The sequence below is a fragment of the Lepisosteus platostomus genome, chromosome 25 (genome assembly GCF_059453375.1).
Source record: "Lepisosteus platostomus isolate fLepPlt1 chromosome 25, fLepPlt1.hap1, whole genome shotgun sequence".
Taxonomy (NCBI): Eukaryota; Metazoa; Chordata; class Actinopteri; order Semionotiformes; family Lepisosteidae; genus Lepisosteus; species Lepisosteus platostomus.
In genome coordinates, this window is record NC_142635.1 from 3036700 (window position 1) to 3060304 (window position 23605).

A 23605-nucleotide genomic window follows, 5' to 3' on the forward strand; every position below is an offset into this window, starting at 1 on the left:
CTTGAGCTGCCTGAATCCTAGTCTGTGGTGAGAACATTAAGGCTGCAGTAGAGGCCATTGGCCCCCCTCTTTGCCTAGCGATTGTGGCGAAACCGCATTTTCTTCTCCCCGCGCCCGCGGTTTCTCCTGCTCGGCTACTTTGCATCCGCTGCATCGCCCTCATCCTCTCCAGGCAAATTTTCTAACTGCTGCGGTTGATGTATCTCGGTCCATCTCCACGCCTCTCTCTCTCTCTCTCACACACACACAGACATACACACAACGAGGGGCCAGTCTGTACCTGTCTGCGTGTCTCCGTTGGCCAATCAGAGCCCAGCAGGCAGGTACACTTCCTGTGCAGGACCGGGGGTGGGGGGGAGAGAGAGGAATGCGAAGATAGAGGAAGAGAGAGAGAGACGCGGAATGAGGTAGCAAGGGGAGAGAGAGAGAGAGAGTTTGGCCAGGGGAGGTCAAGACGGAGGCAGTGGCACACGGGACGCCCAACGCCAAGAGGGAGTACGAGAGGCAGAGACCGAGAAAAAGGGAGCGAAGCCCTCCCTCCCCCCCACCCCCCCGCTCCCACCCCCAGCCCTGGAGCAAAGACACAAACAGGGAGCTCGAGAGGCGCGGGGGAGGGTGACAGCCGGAGAGGTGAGTGGATATGTAAGTCCAGGCTTGTTGGGGAATTTGGAAGAACAAACACCAGGAGGGAGGGGGAGGAGGAGGAGGGTGTGTCTGCGCACACAAACCCGCAGAGAGAGAGCGCCAGAGGAGAGGCAGGGAGAAGAGACGGGGAGGTGGACTCCATGCCCTGAGAGCCCACCGCAAGGCCGTTTCTGTTGCTGCTGCCGTCTTCCTGGGGGCTCCCGGACAGGGATGCGCCGGCGCTGGGCGCGGGCCGGCCGCGGATAGCGAGGGGGGGGGGGCCGCGCCGCGCCGTCCCGGACGGGAGGAGAGGGCAGAGAGGGACACAGGCCTCCCGACGCTTCTTGCTCAGGTGAGCCCAGCCCGCGCCTCACCCGGGGCCGAGAGGCCGGCTGAACAACAAGGTCTGCTTACCCTCCACACCGCTCGGACCGCACACACTCGCCTTCCCCACGGCGCAGTGATCATGACAGGCTCACGTGTACTACGTTCATGGGTTATTTTAGGGTCTCCGATCTGTCAGATGTGTCTCTGGGGTCTGCATTACTAGTGATATTAAACTGCAGCTACTAGATGTGTCTCCATGATCTAAGCTCCTGTTGTTATTAAACTGCAGCTATTAGATGTGTCTCTGGGGCCTGTATTACTGTTGTTACGAAACCATACTTATTAGATGTGTCTCTATGATCTATGTTACTGTTGTTTAATAAACTGCAGTTATTAGATGTGTCTCTATGGTCTATGTTACTGTTGTTATTAAACCGCAGTTATTAGATGTGTCTCTATGGTCTATGTTACTGTTGTTATTAAACTGCAGTTATTAGATGTGTCTCTATGGTCTGTATTACTGTTGTTATTAAACTGCATTTGGTAGATGTGACTTTTGGGTCTGTATTGCTCTCTTTTGGCTGTGTGCCTTAGGGCCTACATTAGGGTCTGTATTTCTCTGTGTTAGGTGTGTCTCTAGGGTCCATATTAACAAGTGAATTTACTGAAGTATTCAGCTCAGCGGGGACTCACAGATGTGCACATTTGTGAGTCGTTAAGATTGCCGAAAAGTGGCTTGGGATATATTTACCTGGGGAATATATTCCTCCAATATTTTAGCACATTCCAGTTTGTCTATAAAGAGGCCATACAACCTTTATATTACAGTTCTGCATTGCAAGAAGGGCCTTGTTTTGAAGACACACCTGTCAAACTAATCCATGGAGGTATTCCACTAATTAACAAGCTGAATGGTTAGTGGAGGCAAGTGGAGTGATTAATCCAGGAACTGTGAGAAAAACTACAACAATATGAACAATATACATGCTGTGTGAGTGTGTGATCGTGCTATTGTGGCAGATGGCCAACAGCTGGCACTGGGCATCTTAGGTGTATGAGCCTGAGACCACATTATCATGTGCCCACCACTGCAAAGCATCAGTGCACAAGAGACAGGTCGTGTTGTCAGGTGACCAGTACTGGACAGCTTCAGTGCACAAGAGACAGGTCGTGTTGTCAGGTTACCAGTACAGGACAGCATCAGTGCACAAGAGACAGGTCGTGTTGTCAGGTGACCAGTACAGGACAGCATCAGTGCACAAGAGACAGATCGTGTTGTCAGGTGACCAGTACTGGACAGCTTCAGTGCACAAGAGACAGGTCGTGTTGTCAGGTGACCAGTACTGGACAGCATCAGTGCACAAGAGAAAGGTCGTGTTGTCAGGTGACCAGTACAGGACAGCATTAGTGCACAAGAGACAGGTCGTGTTGTCAGGTGACCAGTACTGGACAGCATCAGTGCACAAGAGACAGGTGATGTTGTCAGGTGATCAGTACAGGACAGCATCAGTGCACAAGAGACAGGTCGTGTTGTCAGGTGACCAGTACTGGACAGCATCAGTGCACAAGAGACAGGTCGTGTTGTCAGGTGACCAGTACTGGGCAGCATCAGTGCACAAGAAACAGCGTTGGTGCATGAAGTCTATGGGTGTCCGATAGACAACTTAGGTGTATAAGCATGTGATCAAAAATTTGCTTGTACGCAACTGAAATATACAGCTGCCCATCTAGCTGCAATGCAATACAGCTGCAAATCCCTAAAATGCAATTGAAGAACTTTCGAGAATTTGTTATGGGCTTTCTGCAGGAGGCTGGGGTTCAGTTTCTAGGATGTGCACATAAGTGTGGAGGGAAAAGGAGAAGCCCCCAGAAGAGTCAGGCTGCTCAGTGGCATCCCTGAACGAGTCTATCCCTCCTCCACCCTGCTTTCAGATCAATCCTCCAGGTGCAGAGGGACTTCTGCTCTTCCAGGGGGAGGTGGGAGAGGGAACTCGGGACTAAATCAGCATTTTAAGAACACACAACGCACGAGAGACGTGCTTTTACATTTCACATTTCAAGAGGAGGAAAGAACTCTGACGTGCCATTATAGCTAAATAGATCATAGAAGAATAAATAAAAATAACAAGATTATATTGCACCACTTTAGCTAAATCGATCACAGAAGAACAAACAATTTAAGGGGAAAGTTGCTAACATTTCGCATATTACGATGTGAGGTGAAGGATTGCATAAAGGAAAAATGTCCTTTTTCCTGTTTCATATACATTTGACTCTGAAATGTTGTTTGCTCAATTAATTGGATCGGATTTCTCACTACTCCCTCTGATCGGCTGTGGAGTGGGTCTGCTCTGTGTCACCCAGGGGGAGCTGCCCTTCAGTGGAGGGTTAAAACTGCTCTGACATGAAAAGCTCAATATAAATACAAATCTAATGTATGATCTATAATAAGAGTCTATATTAATCTGTGTGTGTGAGAAGTGTCTCTAGGGTCTGTATTAGGAACTGTATTGATCTCTGTGTGTGAGGTGTGTCTCTAGGGTCTATATTAGGGTCTGTATTAATCTCCCTGTTTTAGGTGTTGTAGCATCTATATAAATCCATCTTAGCTGTGCCCTATGATCCATGTAAGGACAGGAAATAAGTTTTCTCCCTTATCCTGCAGGTATGCTAAAGGATGTCATTATGGGTACCAGAAGGCTCATGTGGCTCATACCCAGGTTGTCCACCAACCAGGATGCTGCCAAGGATGACACCCAGAAGTCCACCAGCCGAGAACCGAGCCCCAGAGGAGGGGCCAAGCTCAGAAAGGAGGAGCTGCAAAGAGAGCTACAGCTTTCGACAGAGAGACAGAGAGACCGGGAGTGGCAGAGGAGGAAGGAGAGGGAGGTAGAAAGAGTGGGAGAGGGCCAGAGAGAGAGAGAGGCGGGCAGACCAGGAGACAGGAAGGGAGAGACTTCCCATCGCACGAGAGACAGAGGAGGGATGGCGGACGATGAGAGAGAGAGGGAGAAGCGGAGGAGACAGAGAGAGAAGGAGAGGGCGGCTGATCTGCAGGCCAGGGGAAAGGAGTCGTGGAGAGAGGGGAGGAGGCAGGCAGAGAGAGAGAGAGCAGACGCGATGAGCTGGAACGGAAGAGGGGCCACCACCATGGACAGAGAGGGGCTGCGAGACAGGGAGACGGAGGGGCAGAGGGAGGCAAGGCAGGCAGGCACCTATCCGCGGGCAGAGAAAAGGAGAGCAGACAAGGGAAGGGAGGGCGAGAGGCGACTGGAGAGACAGGGGAGGATGGAGGAAGAGGGGAGAGACAGTGGGAGAGAGGGGGAGAGGAGGCGAGAGAGGAACAGCGAGGCAGGAAGACAGCGGGGGGAAGAGACAGCGAGACAGAAAGGGACGGAGGGAATAAGGGAGAGGCTGAGGCAGGGGGAGGGAGGGAGGCCTCCTCGGGAGCCACAGAGAGCGAGGGACAGAGACCGAGGGTCGGAACTCTACGCGAGGGACAGAGAGGGGGTGAAGGACCAGCCACGAGACGGAGAGAGGGAGGACGAGAAACAGGGGGAGAGACGCAGAGAGAGAAAGGACCGCTTGGCACCGGGCGAAAGAGAGACGGGGGGAGAGGCAGAGCGCCGCAGGGAACGAGAGAGAGGGGTGAGGCTGGGGGAGGCGGAAGCGGAATACGAGCGCCGGCTGAGGGAAAGGGAGAGGAGGCGAGAGCGAGACCGGGAGTACCGCGAGGAGGAGAGGAGGAGGAACAGGGAGAAAGGGAAGGAGGCGGATCACGTCGGGCGGGAGAGGGAGAGGGCCGACTGGGAGAGACACAGGGGAGACTGGGAGAGGAAGAGGCAGACCTGGCTGCTGGAGGACCGGGCTGAGCTCCCGCCGAGGGAGCGAGTGACAGCGGGGGAGAGGGGAGGGGAGGGGAGGGCGAGGAGGAGAGAGGAGCGAGAACCGGAGGAGGAGCGCGGGGGGGCGCGGGAGGGAGAGGTCGAAAGGGGGAGGCAGAGAGCGGGAGGGAGACACAGCAGGAGTGAGGGAGACAGCGAAGGAGAACGGCGCAGGGGGGAGGAGATCCCAAGAGGCTGGAGGAGCGAGGGGGATGTCGTCCGAGAGCCCGAGGGGGAGGGGGACGGAGAGAGTGTGGGAGAGGGCTGGGAGGAAGAAGGGAGAGGGGGAGAGAGCGACAGAGGGAGCTGGGGAGAGAGGGAGCAGGAAAGCGAAGGCGAGAGAGTCCGGACCCCCAGAGACCAGCTGTCTGGGGAGGACGGCTTCGTCACCGTCTCCAGCGGGGGAGAGGGGGAGGAGTTCGAGGACTGCAAGGAATTCCTGGAAGTGGCCAGAGCTCAGGGAGGTGACGGGGCAGCCAGTCACGTGATGAGACAGCCTACCGAATACTGGGATTGCCTCTCTGAGAGAGAGCAGACCGAGGAGAGGGAGGAAGAGAGGCCGAGGGAGGTAGAGACAGCCCACAAGGGGGGGACCGAGAACGAGAGAAGGCGGCGGCACACAGAGAGAGGACCCGAGGAGGGGGGAGAGGGCGAGGGCAGGGAGGAAGGCTGGCCTTGGGGTGAGACAGACACAGTGCAGCAGGGGTGGCAGGAGAGAGAGGGGGGGGAGGGAGAGAAAGAGAACGTGGATCAAGTGGGAGATACACGTCGCCCCAGAGTCAGGGTGTTCTGTGTGATTGGACAGAACCTGCCCCAAGGCACAGGGCTGGAGAGGGAGCATCGACCGCCGACTGATGCAGAGGGTGAGAGAGAAGGTGGTGTTAATACAGACACACTGCCTGAACACTACAGCACAGGAACACTGACTGACACTGAAAAACTACTTCACCATGAACAAATTACACATGAAAACACTTGGAAATGGAGTAAGCAATGTAGTTTTCTTAAGCTACTGGTAATTCTTTCATGCATACAGCTGGACTGGACTAGATCTTAACCATTTAAATTAATCCAAGTACCATAAACTGTACATTTCATTTCAGATTAACCCCTTGCATTATGTCATTAAATTACATTTAATCAATTTAAGGCTGTTTAATCTGTTTGATGACCGAAAACATAACAAATGTATATACGTATATCATAAAACAGGAGAGTTTAAGTGTCACTGATGTCTTTTTTCCTTGCAGTTGCCCTCGGCTCAGGCAGCCAGGGAGAAGTAGAGGAATCCTGGGATACTGAGAATGTTAGACAAACGTCCACAACAAGAAGGGCAATAATGGAAAATGTTCATTTGCACCCAGAACTTTTGGATGACAAGCACAGTAATGAATTACAGGGGGAAATTGGTGTGGGAAGTGGGATTGAAACATCAACACAAGATTTGCATCTTACCAAAAACTATGGAACATATTCTGAAACCATTGACACAACCACAGAGACAGAACTTTATTCTGACTCTGAGAGACAGAGGGAGCATGACATTTACTCAGAAAATACTGAGTCTAAGAGAGAGACAGAGGATCACCTTTGTGACGAATACACAGAGCCCACCCAAGAGAGAGAGGCTGAAATATATTCAGAAAATGTTGAATTAATCAGACAAAATGAGAGTGAAAACTACTCCACCAACATGTGGAAGGAAACGCACACTGATCTCCCACACACTGAGTTAGGAGGCGGAGATACAGATACGGAAATTAATTCAGACATTTCGCAACTTTCCAGAAATAGCAAGGAAGATGCACATGTTAGAAGTTTGGAACCTAGCAGGGAGACGGAGAGCAGCACAGAAAGTTCAGAGCCCACGGCAGAGACTGAGATCAACTATGAAAACTCAGCAGCCAGCAACGCAGATGGAGAGAGTGAGACTCATTTTCAGACTCTAATCCCTGCTGCTGAAAAGCCCATAGAAATGGATCCACCCAGTGCAGAGAATGGGTCTGAAGGATGGAACGACAATAACCCCCAAAACGAGGAGGGGGATAGTGAAACTCTTTCCAGAAATGCTGAACCAAGCGTTGCCAGTCTTAGTCCGAATGTAGAAAATTTGGGAACTCCTACCCAAAACCTGCAGGCTGGCAGGGACAGCGAGAGTGGCGATGACTATGAGGGGTCTGACTCTGGTTATCACAGACTTTCACAGACCGAGGAGCAGAAACGGAGAGATTCTGAGTTGCAGGGAGAGGCATCTACAGGGGAGGGAGAGGCTAATTCCCGGCTGCCCGACCCGAAAAATGGACACGATACCGGTGTGGATTCTGCCTCTTCTGCAGAACAGAGCGAGAGAGACACTGAAGCGAATTCCCAGCTGCCGGACTCGAGCAGTCTGGAGGACTTTGCTATCATCTCTCAGGGTGAAGAAACTGGTGGAGGTGGCGGAACAGGAGAGGAAGGGGGAGAGACCTTGCAGAGTGGGAAGAGCACGGGAGGAGAGGAGCAGGAGGTCAGAGGACCAGGAGAGACTGAAGACGGGAGGGGAAGGAGAATCTCTCTGGAATACCAGCCATTAAGAGACAGAGGGGAGAGAGAGGGAAATGAGGGGACAGAAGGAGGATGGGGGGTACAGGGTGAGGAGGGGCCAGAGGGAGGGACAGGAAGACAGATCCCAGCAGGGAATGATGGGGAGATACGAGAAATAGGACAGAGAGACACACAGCATGAGCAAGAGTCGGGCACGGATGGCGAAATGTCGGGAAATGCGGAGAGACGGACAGAGAGAGAGCCACAGACGGGAGCACCATTACGGGTGGAGATCGAGAACGACAGAGACATGGTCGTAAGGGCCGACAGCGAAAGCGAGTCGGAGACCAACCTGTGCCTCTCCAAGACGCCCCTCGTCAAGGCCAACAGCTGCCCCAACTCCTTAGAGAGCCCCAGCAACGAGCAGCACCCCTGGGCGGCGGAGCGGGCCGAGGGGGAGAACGGCAGCTTCAGGGACCAGGGACAGCAAGCCCGGGTGAGGCGGAGGGGCTTCCGGAAGACGACGGAGCGGGACCGAGAGAGGTGGAGCATCACGGAGAGCAGCGAGGGGAGGGACGAGGAGGAGGGGGAGAACCGAAGACGGGATCGCAGGACCCGGGTGTTCAACACGTCAGGTGAGAGAGAGGACGCTGTGTCGAATCCCTGCCCGGACCTGACCAGACATGGCACAGAAATGACAACAGTGATGTGATCATGTGGGACCCTCTCCCCTGTACAGGCCACCCACAACCTGTAGTTCACAGAAGCAGCTAAACCGCTGCTCCTCCAAACATTACTAACACCTCCACTGTGACCATCACTACGACATCTTTTTCACTATTACTACTACAAGGGTCACTGCACGGGATGCAAGTCACAGCGCCGTTCAGTGGAGATTTGGAAAGAATAATGATGCACTTCTATGGTTTTTAGAGTTTGTGAAAATTCATACCAGTGGGTCAATCTCAATATTAACTCATTTCTGTGATTTTGTGTTCAGATGATGACGACGAGTTAAGCATCAGCTTGTCAGAGGTGGATCTACGGTGAGTCAGGAGGGACAATACAAGACTGACTGACTGCACTAACTGACACTAATTTTTTTAACTGCCAGTTACGCTAAGACACCCAACAACAGAGCAGATTAGTAAACTGACATTTTCCAGAGGAACTGTGGTTTGATCCATCTCTCTGTCTGCCAGGCAAATGGCTTTGAAACATGTGGCTGGACATTTGCGGAAGAGGAATTCTAAATTCTTCCAGTCCTGTAAGTCGCTTCAGCATCTAGACTGTTGTTCCTCTGTCCATCATACCGGCTCTCACTGAAGCATCAGTACCCTGTGCTGTCCAGTCTGACACTGGTCATATTCACTACATCTGAAGATGTGTTTCGCCTGTACTAAAACTTCTCTCTGATCATCCCCCTCCCTCATCCTTCTCTATTCCTCTCACCCCCTCCCTCATCCTTCCCCATTCCTCTCACCCCCTCCCTCATCCTTCCCCATTCCTCTCACCCCCTCCCTCATCCTTCCCCATTCCTCTCACCCCCTCCCTCATCCTTCCCCATTCCTCTCACCCCCTCCCTCATCCTTCTCTATTCCTCTCACCCCCTCCCTCATCCTTCCCCATTCCTCACACCCCCTCCCTCATCCTTCTCCATTCCTCTCACCCCCTCCCTCATCCTTCCCCATTCCTCTCACCCCTCCCTCATCCTTCCCCATTCCTCTCACCCCCTCCCTCATCCCTCCCGATTCCTCTCACCCCCTCCCTCATCCCTCCCGATTCCTCTCACCCCCTTCCTCATCCTTCTCTATTCCTCTCAACCCCTCCCTCATCCTTCTCCATTCCTTTCACCCCCTCCCTCATCCTTCTCCATTCCTCTCACCCCCTCCCTCTCTGCCAGACTCCCAGCTCTACCAGCAGTACAGAGAAGTGGTCCTGGACAGGGAGATCCAGCGCCAGTCTCGTTCGGACACGCTCTCCGAGGAGCACACCCCCCAGGAGGTGCAGCGGATCCAGAGCCGGCCCCTGCCCCTGCCGCCGCCAACGCACTTCCTCGCCCTGCCCCTGGCTCCCTCTCCCTCCGCGTCCGCGGCCCGCTCCCCGTCCCCCTCGCCCCGCCTGTCGCTCTCCTTCGCCAGCTCCCCGTCTCTGTGGCAGGAGCTGCCCGGGGTGCGGGACAGCGCGGCCCTGAGTGGCTTCGGCCAGGACCGCCGCAGGCTGCAGGAGGTGAGCGGCCGAGTCTCTCCGTTCCTGCGGCGCGCGGCGCGAAGCCCGCTCCTTCAACCGAATGGCGGCCGTCGTGCTTTGCGATGGCAGGCTTGGCGTCGCCCCCCTTCCTCTTCTGTTCTCGAGAACCGGGGTGTGTAAAACCGGTGCACCCAGCATCCCCATCTTGATGCTATGGAGACAAAATGCATCACCTGGGCTACCGCTCTAGGTCTCTCGTCATTTCAGTTGCCCACAAGGCGGGAGAGCTTTCCTGGCGACGCCCATGAGCCTCATGCCGGCATCATGGGAGATCCCACATTAGGGGGACCTGCCAGAGACTGCTCTCTGGGAAGCTGGGTCTGCCCGCTTCAGTCAATCTCAAAGGCCAGGATGTGGCCCCCGGAGCCTGTCCCCACCGCGGGGCCCGTCTCCATGGCCGGGCGGCGGTCACCCACTCCTGTCCCCTCTCTCGCCCAGGTGCAATTTGAGGTGGTGAGCTCGGAGGCCTCCTACGCCCGCAGTCTGGACATCGCCGTTGACCACTTCCAGCACTCTAGCCAGCTGGGGGCCCTGCTGAGCGCGCAGGACAGGAACTGGCTGTTCTCCAGGCTGAGTGAAGTCCGGGCGGTCAGCCACAGGTGGGTGTCAGGGGGAGATGAGGGTCTAGACGGTTCACAGCACACAGCAGCCCGCGCTCAGTCACCAGCAGGGAATGAAGCGTTTTAACTCTTTAGAGAGGAGGGAGCCCCATTTGTAAAAGACTCTTCTGATATACAGCCCTGTGGTAAAAGCAGTTTTATGTTTGTCCATTCATGACAGTTTTAGCAATAAAGACTGACTTACAGAAAGTGAAAAGGTGAGAAACCTTCGCTACTTATACTGTACCTGCAGGGTGAGGAAAACACGTCTTTTTTTCCTCATTTAATCTTACTTGGTAGATTGAAACATACTGTATTTAAGACTATTAAATCCTTTTAAAGCACTTTACCAGTTACTAATTGTATATACCAATGGACATATTTACTGAACGCTGGCGGTAACGACACCTACATTGTCGCAGGTGGACATCCTGACTGTTGGCATTCACAGTGCAGAGTGTCATGGGACGTGTTGTTCCCGAGTCCTGAAATCTCCCTCCCTCTCGCTCTGCTCTTCCTCCGCCTCAGGTTCCTTGCCGAGCTGGAGGAGCGGGTGGAGCAGGACATTCTCAACTTCACGGTCTGCGACATCATCGAGCGCCACTGCCCGTGGTTCCGGCAGGTGTACGTGCCGTACCTCACCAACCAGTCCTACCAGGAGAAGACCTTCCAGAGGCTCATGTCAGTGTTTCAGGCTCTCGAACCCTTCTTCTGTGCCGCTGTCTCTGCCCTTCCCCCGCCCAGTCATCCCTTTGCCCCTCGGCCCACCCTCCTCTCCCTCTGTACCGGCACCCCTTGCGTCTCGACGGTTACCCAGAAGCCTTGGCAAAAAAACTACGTTAGTGCCCCTGTCTGATTCCCCTCCCCTTCCTCTCAGGGAGTCGTGCCCGGGATTTCAGCGCGTTGTGGAGAAGCTGGAGAGAAATCCGATGTGCCAGAGACTCCCTCTTCGCTCCTTCCTCATCCTCCCTTTCCAGAGAATCACCCGGCTCAAGCTGCTGGTGCAGGTATGAGTGTTTTTCGCTCAGTGCCGGGGGTGAATTCAGTCAGTCACCAGCCACAGCCAGCTGCTTGACCAATATTACGCCTACTGGACTAATGGGCTCCAGTTACTCCAGGCCAGGGTGGCACTGGCACTCTGTTATGGTCCTCCTCTTGGAGACAAGAGCCAAAGTACATCGCCATCTCTTTTTGTGGTTGTGATTCTTGAGTCACAGGTCATTATCCCACCTTCTCCCTCATCTGTGGGGACTCTCGAGTCTTCGGTCTCTACACCTCCCTCCCTCATCCCTGGGAGTCTTGGGTCTTTGGTCTCTACACCTCCCTCCCTCATCCCTGGGAGTCTTGGGTCTTTGATCTCTACACATCCCTCCCTCATCCCTGAGAGTCTTGGGTCTTTGATCTCTTCACCTCTCTCCCTCATCCCTGGGACTCTTGGGTCTTCGGAATAAACCTATTACTTGTTCCTTTTCAGCCTAAGCATTCTGATGCAGCTCCCCACCTGAACTATAGGCAAAGTATATGCTTTCAGTATAAGTAGTGTCCATGGTTTACTCTGGTTTTTCCGTTTTTTATTCCCCGCTTGGAGCTTTTATAAGAAAAACCTTTCCTGGCAAGACTGCATCTGAGCACAACCGACTGCCCTAAATGTAACTTTTAAGGCTGATTCCAGGACTTGAAATCATTGGAAATTACCGCATTTTGTGGCCATGAATCCCCCGTCAGACGTACAGTATGAAGGTCTGCTTTACTTCCCCTCTTATTCAGAATATCCTGAAGAGGACGCCGCACAACTCTGCCGAAGAGTTCCAGGCCAGCAGGGCCCTGAAGTCTTTGGAGAAGGTCAGTCTGCGTGCAAGGTCCACATAACAGCACACGAAAGGGGTACAAACGAGAAGAGGTCATGGGGTCGCGGGGTCCACCAAGCCGATACTACACCAACTGACCCAAGTGTCTCCCCCGTTTGTTTCCTGAAAGAAGCCAGCCATGCGTGTAACGCGCTGCCAGCCCAGTGAGCACCGGGGTTTAATTTCGCCCTTTCTCCCTCTCTCTCAGCTCATCCAGGAGAGCAACAACAGCATCAGGCAGATGAAGAGCATCGAGAACCTGGTGTCCCTCAGCGCCAGGGTGGAGTTCGAGTGCCGGGTACGAAGCCCGCCAGCTCCCCGTTGTGACAGTGCAGGACCACAAGGACTGCTGGAACTACAATTCCCAGACACAACAAAAAGATACAAAAACCCTATTTCCTCTCATTGTAGTGCCACACTGCAAGGAGAAATGGGATATGGTGCTTTTTTCTTCCTTCAGAGACCCTGGGTTTTACATTTGCCCGATTTCCAGGCATTCTGAAATGTCTAGCAAAAATTGTTCAGCCAGCAATCCATACAATTTCTGTTCTGGAATTTCCATTAATCTCTGATGTGCCTTTGAATATTATTACAGATACTAATAGAAAGCAGCCAGTGTCTCTGTGCTGTAGTGTCCAGTCAGTCAGTCAGTGTCTCTGTGCTGTAGTGTCCAGTCAGTCAGTCAGGGTCACTGTGCTGTAGTGTCCAGTCAGTCAGTCAGTGTCTCTGTGCTGTAGTGTCCAGTCAGTCAGTCAGGGTCACTGTGCTGCAGTGTCCAGTCAGTCAGTCAGGGTCACTGTGCTGTAGTGTCCAGTCAGTCAGTCAGTGTCTCTGTGCTGTAGTGTCCAGTCAGTCAGTCAGGGTCACTGTGCTGCAGTGTCCAGTCAGTCAGTCAGTGTCTCTGAGCTGCAGTGTCCAGTCAGTCAGTCAGGGTCACTGTGCTGTAGTGTCCAGTCAGTCAGTCAGTGTCTCTGTGCTGTAGTGTCCAGTCAGTCAGTCAGTGTCTCTGTGCTGTAGTGTCCAGTCAGTCAGTCAGGGTCACTGTGCTGTAGTGAGTTATACACTAATCTGACTCTCTCTGTCAGACTCTCCCTCTGGTGTCGCAGTCCCGCCAGCTGGTGCGCGAGGGCTTGGTGACAGAGCTGAGGGACTTTGCCCTGAAGGAGACGGAGAGGGATGTGTACCTGCACCTCTTCAACGACTACATCCTGCTGTCCCATCCCCGCGAGTGAGTGACCGGCGCGACCGCCCAACCATGCCACAGACACAGCCTCTCAGGGCCAGGATCACACCCAGGGCCCCAGCACTGCACGCCAGCAATCCGAACCCCTGTGCCAGCGGGCCACCCAGTTCACAGGGCATGCTCGTACTAACTCGCGAACCTTGTGAAAGTACTGAACATGGCCGCGTTTGTCACAAACCCCTGGTCTCACCAGCGAGCGCTTGTGAGAATTGTGACATGAATCAGCCCTTCCTGCTCACTAGTCCCTGTAATAACTGGTGTACTGTGATGTGCAAGCAAATAAGTACAGGTTGTGCAGCAGAGAAGTCATGAGCAGTATTTCTCCTGGATTAAATGAGCTGGAGTCACAAGCCTGCTTGTTTACAGAGTGATAGAGCTGCCTCACTTCACCAGAAGACTTGCTGCCTTGTTCAGAATCACTGAACATGGCGCTGTGCCGACCTGGAAATGTCCACTATTTTATTATGTAAATCGAAGGTATTACAAGTTGCTGTGTGCATTTTACCTTTACTGTGGTTTGAAATGCACTCATCAATGCTGATAATTTCTAATCCTGAAAAATATAAAAATAGTGTTGCTCACAGCACTGCTAATTCGCGATCTGGCATCATACGCACACTGATTGTCTCCTGCCTCTCTCTCTCTCTTCCTTCCTCAGAGGGGGCAGGCTCTTGGTGTTTGAGTACGCCCCGGTGTCCCAGGTGCGAGTGGAGAACTGCAGAGTGAAGCTGCACTCGCTGCAGAAGAACCTGTTCAGACTTCACCTGGCGCAGACCAGCGAGGGCCACAGCAAGGCCCTGCTGCTCAGGACCGACACACAGTAAGACAGAGGGACAGAGCTGAGCACTCCTGCTCAGGACCAATCCCCAGTGAGACAGAGGGACGGAGCAAAGCACTGCTGCTGAGGAACGACCCTCAGTGAGACAGAGAGACAGAGCAGAGCACTGCTGCTGAGGAAAGACCCCAGAGAGACAGTGAGACAGAGCAGAGCACTGCTGTCAAGAGAAGAGGACAAAGATGGAGAGAGATGAGAAGAGAGATGGCATAAGTGCAAGGGGTGGAGTTGGCAAGATAAAGGGAACAGGGGCAAGAGTAGGAGAGAAAGGCAACACGATGAGAGAGATCAGGGAAAGGGGGAAAAGGGGCAGGAGAGAAAGAGGGGGAAGGAGACATTAGTGAAAGTCACCACGAACTGTAAATCTATCGATTGCTATTAGGCTTTACATTTCAAAGTGACACAATTTCTTCTCAGGAGCAATAAACTGCGCTGGATCTCAGCCCTTTCTCAGCCCCACCCCGAGATCGACTTCACCACAGCACAAGGTTTGTCTCCTGGTGCAGCGTTAATGGACACTGCACCCCAACAGTCCGGGTCTCTAATAGCCTCCCTCTCTTCCTCTCCAGCTTTATCGGCACTGAGCCTGTCCTCTCTGGACAGCCATGTCAGCCTGTGTCCAATTTCTACGTCCAGGCTGGGGCCACTAAGTCTGTATTTTGCATCTCCTTGTTCTCGCCCTGCTCAGATACAGAGACTGGGGCAGTATGTGCTCTCCTCTGGTAGCATCCCAGTTTGTCCCAGTGGATGAGGCAGTGTTGTACGGTCTGTGTTGTTGGAGTGCTCTCTCCCTGGCGGTGGTGATGATCTGGAATCTGGTGGTGGTACCTGGAAGCTGTGCACTGTTTGTTTTTTCTTCCTGGCTGAAGCACAGTTTGCATTCCCAGCGCGTAAAGGTCTCTCTGCGCTTTCCAGACTCTCCCCAGGTGCAGTGCCTTAGGTCCTACGTCTCTCAGCAGCCAGATGAACTGACGCTGGAGAAGGCCGACGTGCTTCTGGTGCACCAACAGAGCAGCGATGGTGAGGCAGGGCGTGAGACATGGGGTGAGGCAGGGCATGAGGGGGTGAGGCAGTGAGGCAACGATGCAGGAGAAGACAGCATAGGAACCTAAGAGGGGACTACGAGAACATTTCGCCCATTAAACCTGTCTGTCTGCTTATGATGGGCGGGTTTCTCTGTCAGCCTGCTCCAGACACCAACCACCCTTAGAGTTAAGGATTGCGTCTGAACTTCTGTCCCTGTCGTTCCAGGGTGGGTGGAGGGCACCAGGCTGTCGGACTGCGAGCGCGGCTGGTTCCCCCTGTCGCACGTGGAGCTGATCTCCAGCCGCCACGCCCGGGAGCTCAACCTGCTGGACACACAGAAGGTCACCACGGCAACCTGCAAGGGCACCAGGCCCTGACCCAGGCCAGGCCAGCCGGCTCACAGTGGCAAAGGACAACCCCTCAGCAGTGAGACACATCACAGGACAGGAGACACAGCGAGAGGAGAGATCACAGAGAATCCCTCAGCAATAAAGACACACCACAGAACAGGAGACACAGCGAGAGGAGAGATCACAGAGAATCCCTCAGCAATAAAGACACACCACAGAACAGGAGACACAGTGAGAGGAGAGATCAAAGAGAATCCCTCAGCAATAAAGACACACCACAGAACAGGAGACACAGTGAGAGGAGAGGAGATCACAGAGAATCCCTCAGCAGTAAAGACACACCACAGAACAGGAGACACAGCGAGAGGAGAGGAGATCACAGAGAATCCCTCAGCAGTAAAGCGACCACAGAACAGGAGACACAGTGAGAGGAGAGATCACAGAGAATCCCTCAGTAATAAAGACACACCACAGAACAGGAGACACGGCGAGAGGAGAGGAAATCACAGAGAATCCCTCAGTAATAAACACACAGAACAGGAGACACAGGGAGAGGAGAGGAGATCACAGAGAATCCCTGAGCAGTTAAGAAGAAAGAAAGGAGAGCGCAGGGTGAAGCAGTATAAGAATTCTAGTGCAATACCTGAAATAATATATTATGTGGGAAGCCTATATTAGTATTAATGTATATTCCTTGGTCTGTAATGAACTGCGACTGTCTATAATGTATCTTCTAAAGTGTGGATTAACAGCTATGTATGTTTAGGCTGTCCTTTTTTTTTATTTTCCCTGTGGGCTGTATTTTTTCAAGGGCTAATAAAAATGTTAAGTTAGTAGGTCTCGTCTTCAGGTTCCCAAATAGCTCCACCAGAAAGGTCACCAGCTGAATGTAACCAAGACTCCCCAAACACTCACTGTGTAGTTTTCTTGGCTGTCAGAGATCCCTGCTGGCAGGTATGGTTCTATTGGTGAGGGACACGCCCTCAGACCCTTATGGGACACACTGTATACACACACACACACCTGGAGTCCAGACTCTTACTGGACACACTGCATACACACACACACCTGGAGTCTAGACTCTTACTGGACACACTGTATACACACACACACCTGGAGTCCAGACTTTTACTGGACACACTGTATACACACACACACCTGGAGTCCAGACTCTTACTGGACACACTGTATACACACACACCTGGAGTCCAGACTCTTACTGAACACACTGTATACACACACACACACCTGGAGTCCAGACTCTTACTGAACACACTGTATACACACACACACACCTGGAGTCCAGACTCTTACTGGACACACTGTATACACACACACACCTGGAGTCCAGACTTTTACTGGACACACTGTATACACACACACACCTGGAGTCCAGATTCTTACTGGACACACTGTATACACACACACACACCTGGAGTCCAGACTCTTACTGGACACACTGTATATACACACACACACCTGGAGTCCAGACTCTTACTGGACACACTGTATACACACACACACACCTGGAGTCCAGACTCTTACTGGACACACTGTATACACACACACACACCTGGAGTCCAGACTCTTACTGGACACACTGTATACACACACACACACACCTGGAGTCCTGACTCTTACTGGACACACTGTATACAGACACACACCTGGAGTCCAGACTCTTATGGAGTCCAGACCAACCAGCAGCCATATCACCCTGCAGCTCACAACTAGCAGCCCACTGGAGCTCAGCAGGTGTGAGCCTGGTCAGTACCTGGATGGGAGACTCCTGGGAAAAACTAAGGTTGCTGCTGGAAGAGGTGTTAGTGGGGCCAGCAGGGGGCGCTCACCCTGCGGCTCATGTGGGTCCTAATGCCCCAGTATAGTGACAGGGACACTATACTGTAAACAGGTGCTGTCCTTCAGATGAGACGTAAAACTGAGGTCCTGACTCCCTGTGGTCATTAAAAATCCCAGGGCGTTTCTCAAAAAGAGTTGGGGTGTAACCCCGGCGTCCTGGCCAAATTTCCCATTGGCCCTTACCAATCATGGCCTCCTAATAACCCCCCTCTCTGAACTGGCTGGTGTGTGGGGAGCGTTCTGGTGCACTATGGCTGCCGTTTTTTCCTAACGGATGAAACGCACGCTTAACAGCCGATCGCGGTCCGGGCGAACTTTCTTCCGTCCTCTGACCATTAAACTTGCCTTGGTGGCGTCACGGCTTAAGCGACCGATTTACAGGACTGTGTAAGCGTGAGGTGGGGTGTTCAAATCCAGCAATCGCTACGAGCTTTCATCAATTTCCCTACGGGATTAATACAGTATCATCTATATCTTAAAGCATGACTAAACCCGTCCCACACCTCAGTGTCCCCTCGGGATCAATAAAGTCTTATCTATCTCTAAAGAAATATATCTATACGAAAGGAAGAAGTAAATGTTTATTTAAAGCTGAAAAGAGAAGAGAACAAACACTGTTCCCGCTGTGGAGCCTTCGTGGGAGTGTGATATAGCATGTATATTATAGCAGCGTTTACAAGTTCTTTTCAGAACAAACAATTAGCCACATCTTTAGGGTGGTAATTACTTAACACGCTATACTCTTATAAGACTACACAGGGCACTAGAACTACTAGGACATTATTTACACAGGTAGGGTCAGCCGCTGGTCATCGTGCTGACCCTCAGACTCTCCCCGGCTACCACTCCCAGCATGCCCAGCGATACTACGAGCGCTTCCTCCTCACCACCAGGCGAGGGCGTTACAGTATATAAACGGGATAATCACTTCTTGCATTAGGAATGTGTCTTTTCACAGACCCCAGCTTGCTCTCCAGGAGACACACAGACAGGGAGAGAAGCTGGGGGGTCAGAGCGCAGGGTCGGCCATTGTACGGCGCCCCTGGAGCAGTTGGGGTTCAGGGCCCTGCTCAGGGGCCCAACGGAGTAGGATTCTTCTGCCGGCTGTGGGATTTGAACCGGCAACCTTCCAGCCACAGGCGCAGATCCTGAGCCACAGAGCGGGGGGAAGCCGCTTTAAAAAGGTGATCCCGTGACAGATACAAGACGAGGTGGTGCAGGGGGTCGCGTTTTTGCGATCGGTAATACGTTGAAAGGAAACCACGTAATATATAGTTACTACACACGTTACTTCTTTAAAGCCGTTTCCACAACCCTTTCATTTTTAAAGCACCTAGTAAACCTTTTTTCAAAATAATTGTTCCTCAACACCGAGCCTGTGTATCTGTCAAACTGAGCCCCTTCAGCGCTGCTCTCACCGTGCATGTCCAGTATGAATGCAGCTCCACACGCGTGGATCTCAGGGGTTCGTACTGCGTTGTGTGGGGTTTTATTCATATGACATCCACTTAATGTACTCTGTATATAAAACGTTTTATTGTTGTTTAATTGAAGCCACAGGAAACTTTGCACTATAGGTGGACAATAAATTAAATCGTGATTCTGAGCCCCCGCTGACCCAGTGTAATGCAATCTAGCCCAGTCCACTCCCACGCAGCATAATACAGTGCAGAACCTTAGCGCAGCATAAAACAGTCCGGTCTCCTGAAACGCAGCGTCTGTCCCTGACTCATTCACGCTGGCCCAGGCGTGCAGTTCAGCGCAGGACACCGCTGGCGCACAGACAGTCCCAAAAGGGCGAGTTCACGGGTCTGCCGTCGGCCCACAATCAGACACACTCCGCACGTACTGCAGGACTCCTCGCCCCGCCCCCTGTCGACGTGTCCGCATCGCCATTGCCCGGCCGGCCTGTCAATTACCGGCCCCTCCTCCCGTTTCCCTCTGATTGGAAGACTGCCCCTCCGCCCCCAAAGGACATCGAACGGCACCGCGATTGGCTGGAGCGTCGTCGGGGAGGTGGGAAGTCGAACGCCCTTAGCCAGTAGAAGCATTGTCAACAAACGTCGGCCACGGCCCCTGCCCATTCCGATTGGCTGCTGCGCTGTCATGTTGCGGCCCGGTCCGGTTATTGGTTACAAGCCCAAGGAAAGGGCGGGATCAGAGCTTGTTGTGTAAAACGCAGGCAGGTCGACATCTTTTAGCACGGATTTGACAGGGTGTGTGGTAGGCGTGTGGATCTTCTCATCTGTCAGCGTTATCGCTGTTAGTACTAATAACACCGCTTTTCGGCTATTTGCGGGACTCTGCAGTTCTGTTTGCAAGGTAAGAGCGTTTCCCTAAGCGCTGTAGTGATCGGTGCCGTGATGCGATGTCGGCTCCATCGGGCGCCTGGCGTCTGCTCTTCACTCCCAGCGGAGTCTGGACCCGTCAGCCTGTCGGCCGTGCGCCCTGCGTGCCCGTCGATCGGGGCGATGTGGAGGGCCGAGAGGCTGAGCGCTCACGCCCGGGTGTCTGCGGGGCTCAAACCCGTGACTGTGGCTCTCACCAGTGGCACGGCGCGCCCCCTAGTGGCGATCCCGGCGCCTGAACGCTGGCAGGCTTCTTACAGACCCCGAAAAAAAAGGGGGTCCTACCCGGGATCTGACCCCCCGACCCACTCCGATTGGGAGTCCGGGACCCCTGACTCCTGTCCCACGCTGCTGCCTCGCTCCGAGCCCCCCCTGTACGGCGGTGAAGTGTACGCTCTCGGGTTTATTCCAGCTGATCACGGCTCTCCATAGCTTGCTATACCGTACCGTGCCGTATACCGTTCTGTCCGCAAGTGCAGGGAAGATATCCCCTTACCTCGGGTCATTATAACGCGCCGTTGCTCGCCGTGTGAGGGACCGCAACCATGTAGGTAACTCTTAATCACCATCACGGACGCTCATCCGTTAGTATTGCCGTAGACTGTGGTCAAGGGAGCATTTCTATCGAAACGCCTGACTGTGACGATCCGGTGTTTCAGAACGATGCTCCCCCGCCAACCCGGTTTAAATCTGCCAGCTGCTCCAGCCTCGTTTGTATCGCAGTTCCAGCTGGGAGTTCACACGGGTGCGCGTCCGTTTCACCTCTCAGTCCTCCCGGACAGCGCCATCGGGCGGAAGGGTCCCCCCAGGGGTACGGAAGCGCATTGCTGCCGCCACGGGGGAACACACTCGCCTAACGAAGCAGCGCTTACGTCACCGGCTGTACTGCGCAACCTGTCACGCTGTGCACTGAGCGATGAAGTTGACCACGTAACATTTTGTGTGATTACGAGACCAGGGCGAGGGTTTTTTTTTCCCTTGGCGGCAGCGAGGCGCTCAAACGCGAACGCCAACAAGCGGAGCTGCGGTCTGCGCCGGTGCGTGTGTGTGTTGATGGAGTTTATCCTCTCTCTCTCTCCCACGCCCACGCTCCCCCCTCGGCAGATGGGCAGTCGCTACCAGCGGTCCGTGCCCCTGCCGGTCAGGAGAGCAGAGGGACAGAGGATCAGAGAAAAACACCCGGACAAAATACCGGTGAGTCTGTCCGTCTTGTCTGTCAGCGCTGCCTTTCTCCCGATCCGTACCGACGAGCGCGGGTATTGTCTGCACAGCCCGGTCCTTTGAGCGAGATTTGATCTGGGTGACAGATCCTGCTCCTCTACAGCAGCAGCGTTCCTCGGGGGGCTCTGAACACGCAACCCCCCCGTCACACCTGCGCACGTCAGTGTCTGTGCAGCACCCTGCTTTTGCCAGATTTCTCTAGGGGTGTTACAGGCCCAATTGCCCCCTGGCCTTTACCCATCATGGCCTCCTAATTACCCCCCTCTCTGAACTGGCTCCATCACCCTGCTCTCCTCCCCACTGAGAGCTGGTGTGTGGGGAGAGGACTGGAGCCTCATGCAGGTGGGGTGACACATTGGTGGCAGCAGTGGGATTCCCCATGAGCTGGAAAGGGAATGATTCGTTATTCTGTGTCCTTTCCCTGCGGCGCTTGTTGCGGGTGATGGGCGTTGGCCCGTGGGTAACGGCGCGCCAATGGTGCCTTTGCAGATCATCGTGGAGCGAGTGGCCAGGGCGCGGGTTCCCGATCTGCAGAAGAAGAAATACCTCGTCCCCAGCGACTTGACAGGTAGACCAGGAGGGAGGGCGGGGGGGGCGGGGGTTTAACAAGGGAAAGAGGCCCCAGCAGCCTCCTGTCCCGCGACAGCCGGCCCACCCCCTGTCCGTCTCTCCCGCAGTGGGGCAGTTCTGCTTCCTGATCCGGCAGCGGATCTCCCTGCGGCCGGAGGAGGCGCTGTTCTTCTTCGTCGACAACGCCCTGCCCCCCTCCGGCGCCACGCTGGCCCAGATCTACCAGGTCAGTCCGCTCCCGGGTCGGTCCGACGTCCCGACAGCTCTCTCTCCGCCACGCTGGGCAGGTGTGAGCCTGCTCACTGCCTGGATGGGTGGTCAACTAAGGCTGCTGCTGGAAGAGGTGTTAGTGGGGCCAGCAGGGGGCGCTCACCCTGCAGTCCATGTGGGTCCTAATGCCCCAATATAGTGACGGGGACACTAGACTGTAAACAGGCGCTGTCCTTCAGATGAGACGTAAAACCGAGGTCCTGACTGTCTGTGGTCATTAAAAATCTTGGGGCGTCTATCAAGAAGAGTAGGGGTGTTACCCCGGCATCCTGGCCAAATTCCCCCCTGGCCTTTACCAGTCACGGCCTCCTAATAACCCCCCTCTCTGAACTGGCTCCATCTCTCTGCTCTCCTCCCCACTGAGAGCTGGTGTGTGTGAGAGGACTGGAGCATCATCCAGGTGGGGCTGCACACTGGTACTATTACCTGTAAAGCGCTTTGAGTGGAGTGTCTAGAAAAGCGCTACATAATAATAATAATAATAATAATAATTGCTTACACTTATATAGCGCTTTTCTGGACACTCCACTCAAAGCGCTGTACAGGTAATGGGGATCCCCTCCACCACCACCAGTGTGCAGCCCCACCTGGATGATGCTCCAGTCCTCTCCCCACACAGCAGCTCTCAGTGGGGAGGAGAGCAGAGTGATGGAGCCAATTCATAGCTACATAAGTGTCAGCAATTCTGAATTATTATTATTGCGCAGGCCCTAGGTAGTCCCAGCGTGCACGCTGAAGCTCACAAGGCCCTGTGCTTGGAGTGGGGTGTCCAGAGAAGAGCTGTGTCCGTGTGGGGAATTATTCATCAGTATTCCAGCAGATAAAGGGGGGGACTGGGTCTGCCTGTCCCACTGGGGTGCACCTTCTCCCCACTGGCAGCTGTCACGTTCCAGGGAGGAGCTGGAGGATCGGGTTGATTGTACCCCAACTCCCCAGCCGTGGCCCTGCGCTGACCCTCTGTCCTCCCCCCCCCGCAGGACCACCGCGCTGAGGACCTCTTCCTGTACGTGGCTTACAGCGACGAGAGCGTGTATGGAGCCTGAGGGCCGCGGGCCGGGGCAGAGGAGAGAGACCCGGAGGCCGGGCCGGGGCGCACAGGGGCAGCCGGCGAGACGGCGCCGGAGGCACGCGGCCAGGCCGTTCCCCGGCGGGGGCGGGCCGGGCGTCTGTAAATACTGTGAATATGTACGCGAGCGGATTTTGTAACGCAACGCCACAGAGGCCAATAAACAGGCCGTCGAGTTCTTGTACCGCGTCTGGTTGCTGAACGTCTGTGGTGCGCCCGGCCGGATCCGAGCTGCACCAACACTGACGCCAACGCTCGCCCCGGGACTCCCAGGATGCCCTGTTCTGGAGGGGGGGGGGGGTTTGAGGACTGGGCGGTGCCAGGACGAGCTGGCCACAGAGACAGGCCGGAGACAACAGCCTGACAGACATGGGAGCTGAGCACACCCAGACTTACTGGACAGACCCAGGGCACTGAGACTGGGACATACTGGACAGACTCACAGCACTGAGGTTGGGACATACTGGACAGACTCACAGCACTGAGGCTGGGACATACTGGACAGACTCACAGCACTGAGACTGGGACATACTGGACAGACCCACGTCACTGAGGCTGGGACTTACTGGACAGACCCACGTCACTGAGGCTGGGACATACTGGACAGACTCACAGCACTGAGACTGGGACATACTGGACAGACTCACAGCACTGAGACTGGGACATACTGGACAGACCCAGGGCACGAAGAACGATGAACTGAACGATGCTGTAATACAGTGCAGTGAACAACAGTGTACAGAATACACTGTAATACAGTGA

At 54.0% G+C, this 23605-nt stretch overlaps 2 protein-coding genes across 4 annotated transcripts; both read left to right on the forward strand.

The window, feature by feature from the left end:
• The first annotated feature begins 337 nt into the window (after nucleotides 1-337).
• arhgef5 (Rho guanine nucleotide exchange factor 5) lies at nucleotides 338-16344 on the forward strand. 3 transcript variants are annotated; one of them, XM_088619902.1, is made up of 16 exons: nucleotides 339-976; nucleotides 3617-5698; nucleotides 6086-7993; nucleotides 8359-8404; nucleotides 8561-8625; nucleotides 9262-9587; nucleotides 10047-10207; nucleotides 10736-10888; nucleotides 11085-11214; nucleotides 11975-12049; nucleotides 12263-12352; nucleotides 13140-13282; nucleotides 13956-14117; nucleotides 14550-14620; nucleotides 15048-15152; nucleotides 15384-16344. In XM_088619902.1, the coding sequence occupies exons 2-16, from the start codon at nucleotides 3619-3621 to the stop codon at nucleotides 15533-15535; spliced, it is 5667 nt and encodes a 1888-aa protein (XP_088476028.1). In that variant the 5' UTR covers nucleotides 339-976; nucleotides 3617-3618; the 3' UTR covers nucleotides 15536-16344. The 3 variants fall into 3 exon arrangements, 2 of the variants coding, with proteins under 2 accessions (XP_088476028.1, XP_088476029.1); XM_088619903.1 differs by having other exon boundaries at nucleotides 345-630; XR_015930385.1 differs by lacking the exon at nucleotides 14550-14620 and having other exon boundaries at nucleotides 338-976; nucleotides 15384-15524.
• Nucleotides 16345-19518: 3174 nt separating this feature from the next.
• Nucleotides 19519-23027, forward strand: LOC148640623 (gamma-aminobutyric acid receptor-associated protein-like 1). The gene is made up of 5 exons (XM_088619411.1): nucleotides 19519-19690; nucleotides 20821-20910; nucleotides 21427-21505; nucleotides 21615-21733; nucleotides 22755-23027. Exons 2-5 carry the CDS (start codon nucleotides 20821-20823, stop codon nucleotides 22818-22820), a joined length of 354 nt encoding a protein of 117 aa, XP_088475537.1. The 5' UTR covers nucleotides 19519-19690; the 3' UTR covers nucleotides 22821-23027.
• The last annotated feature ends 578 nt before the right edge of the window (nucleotides 23028-23605 follow it).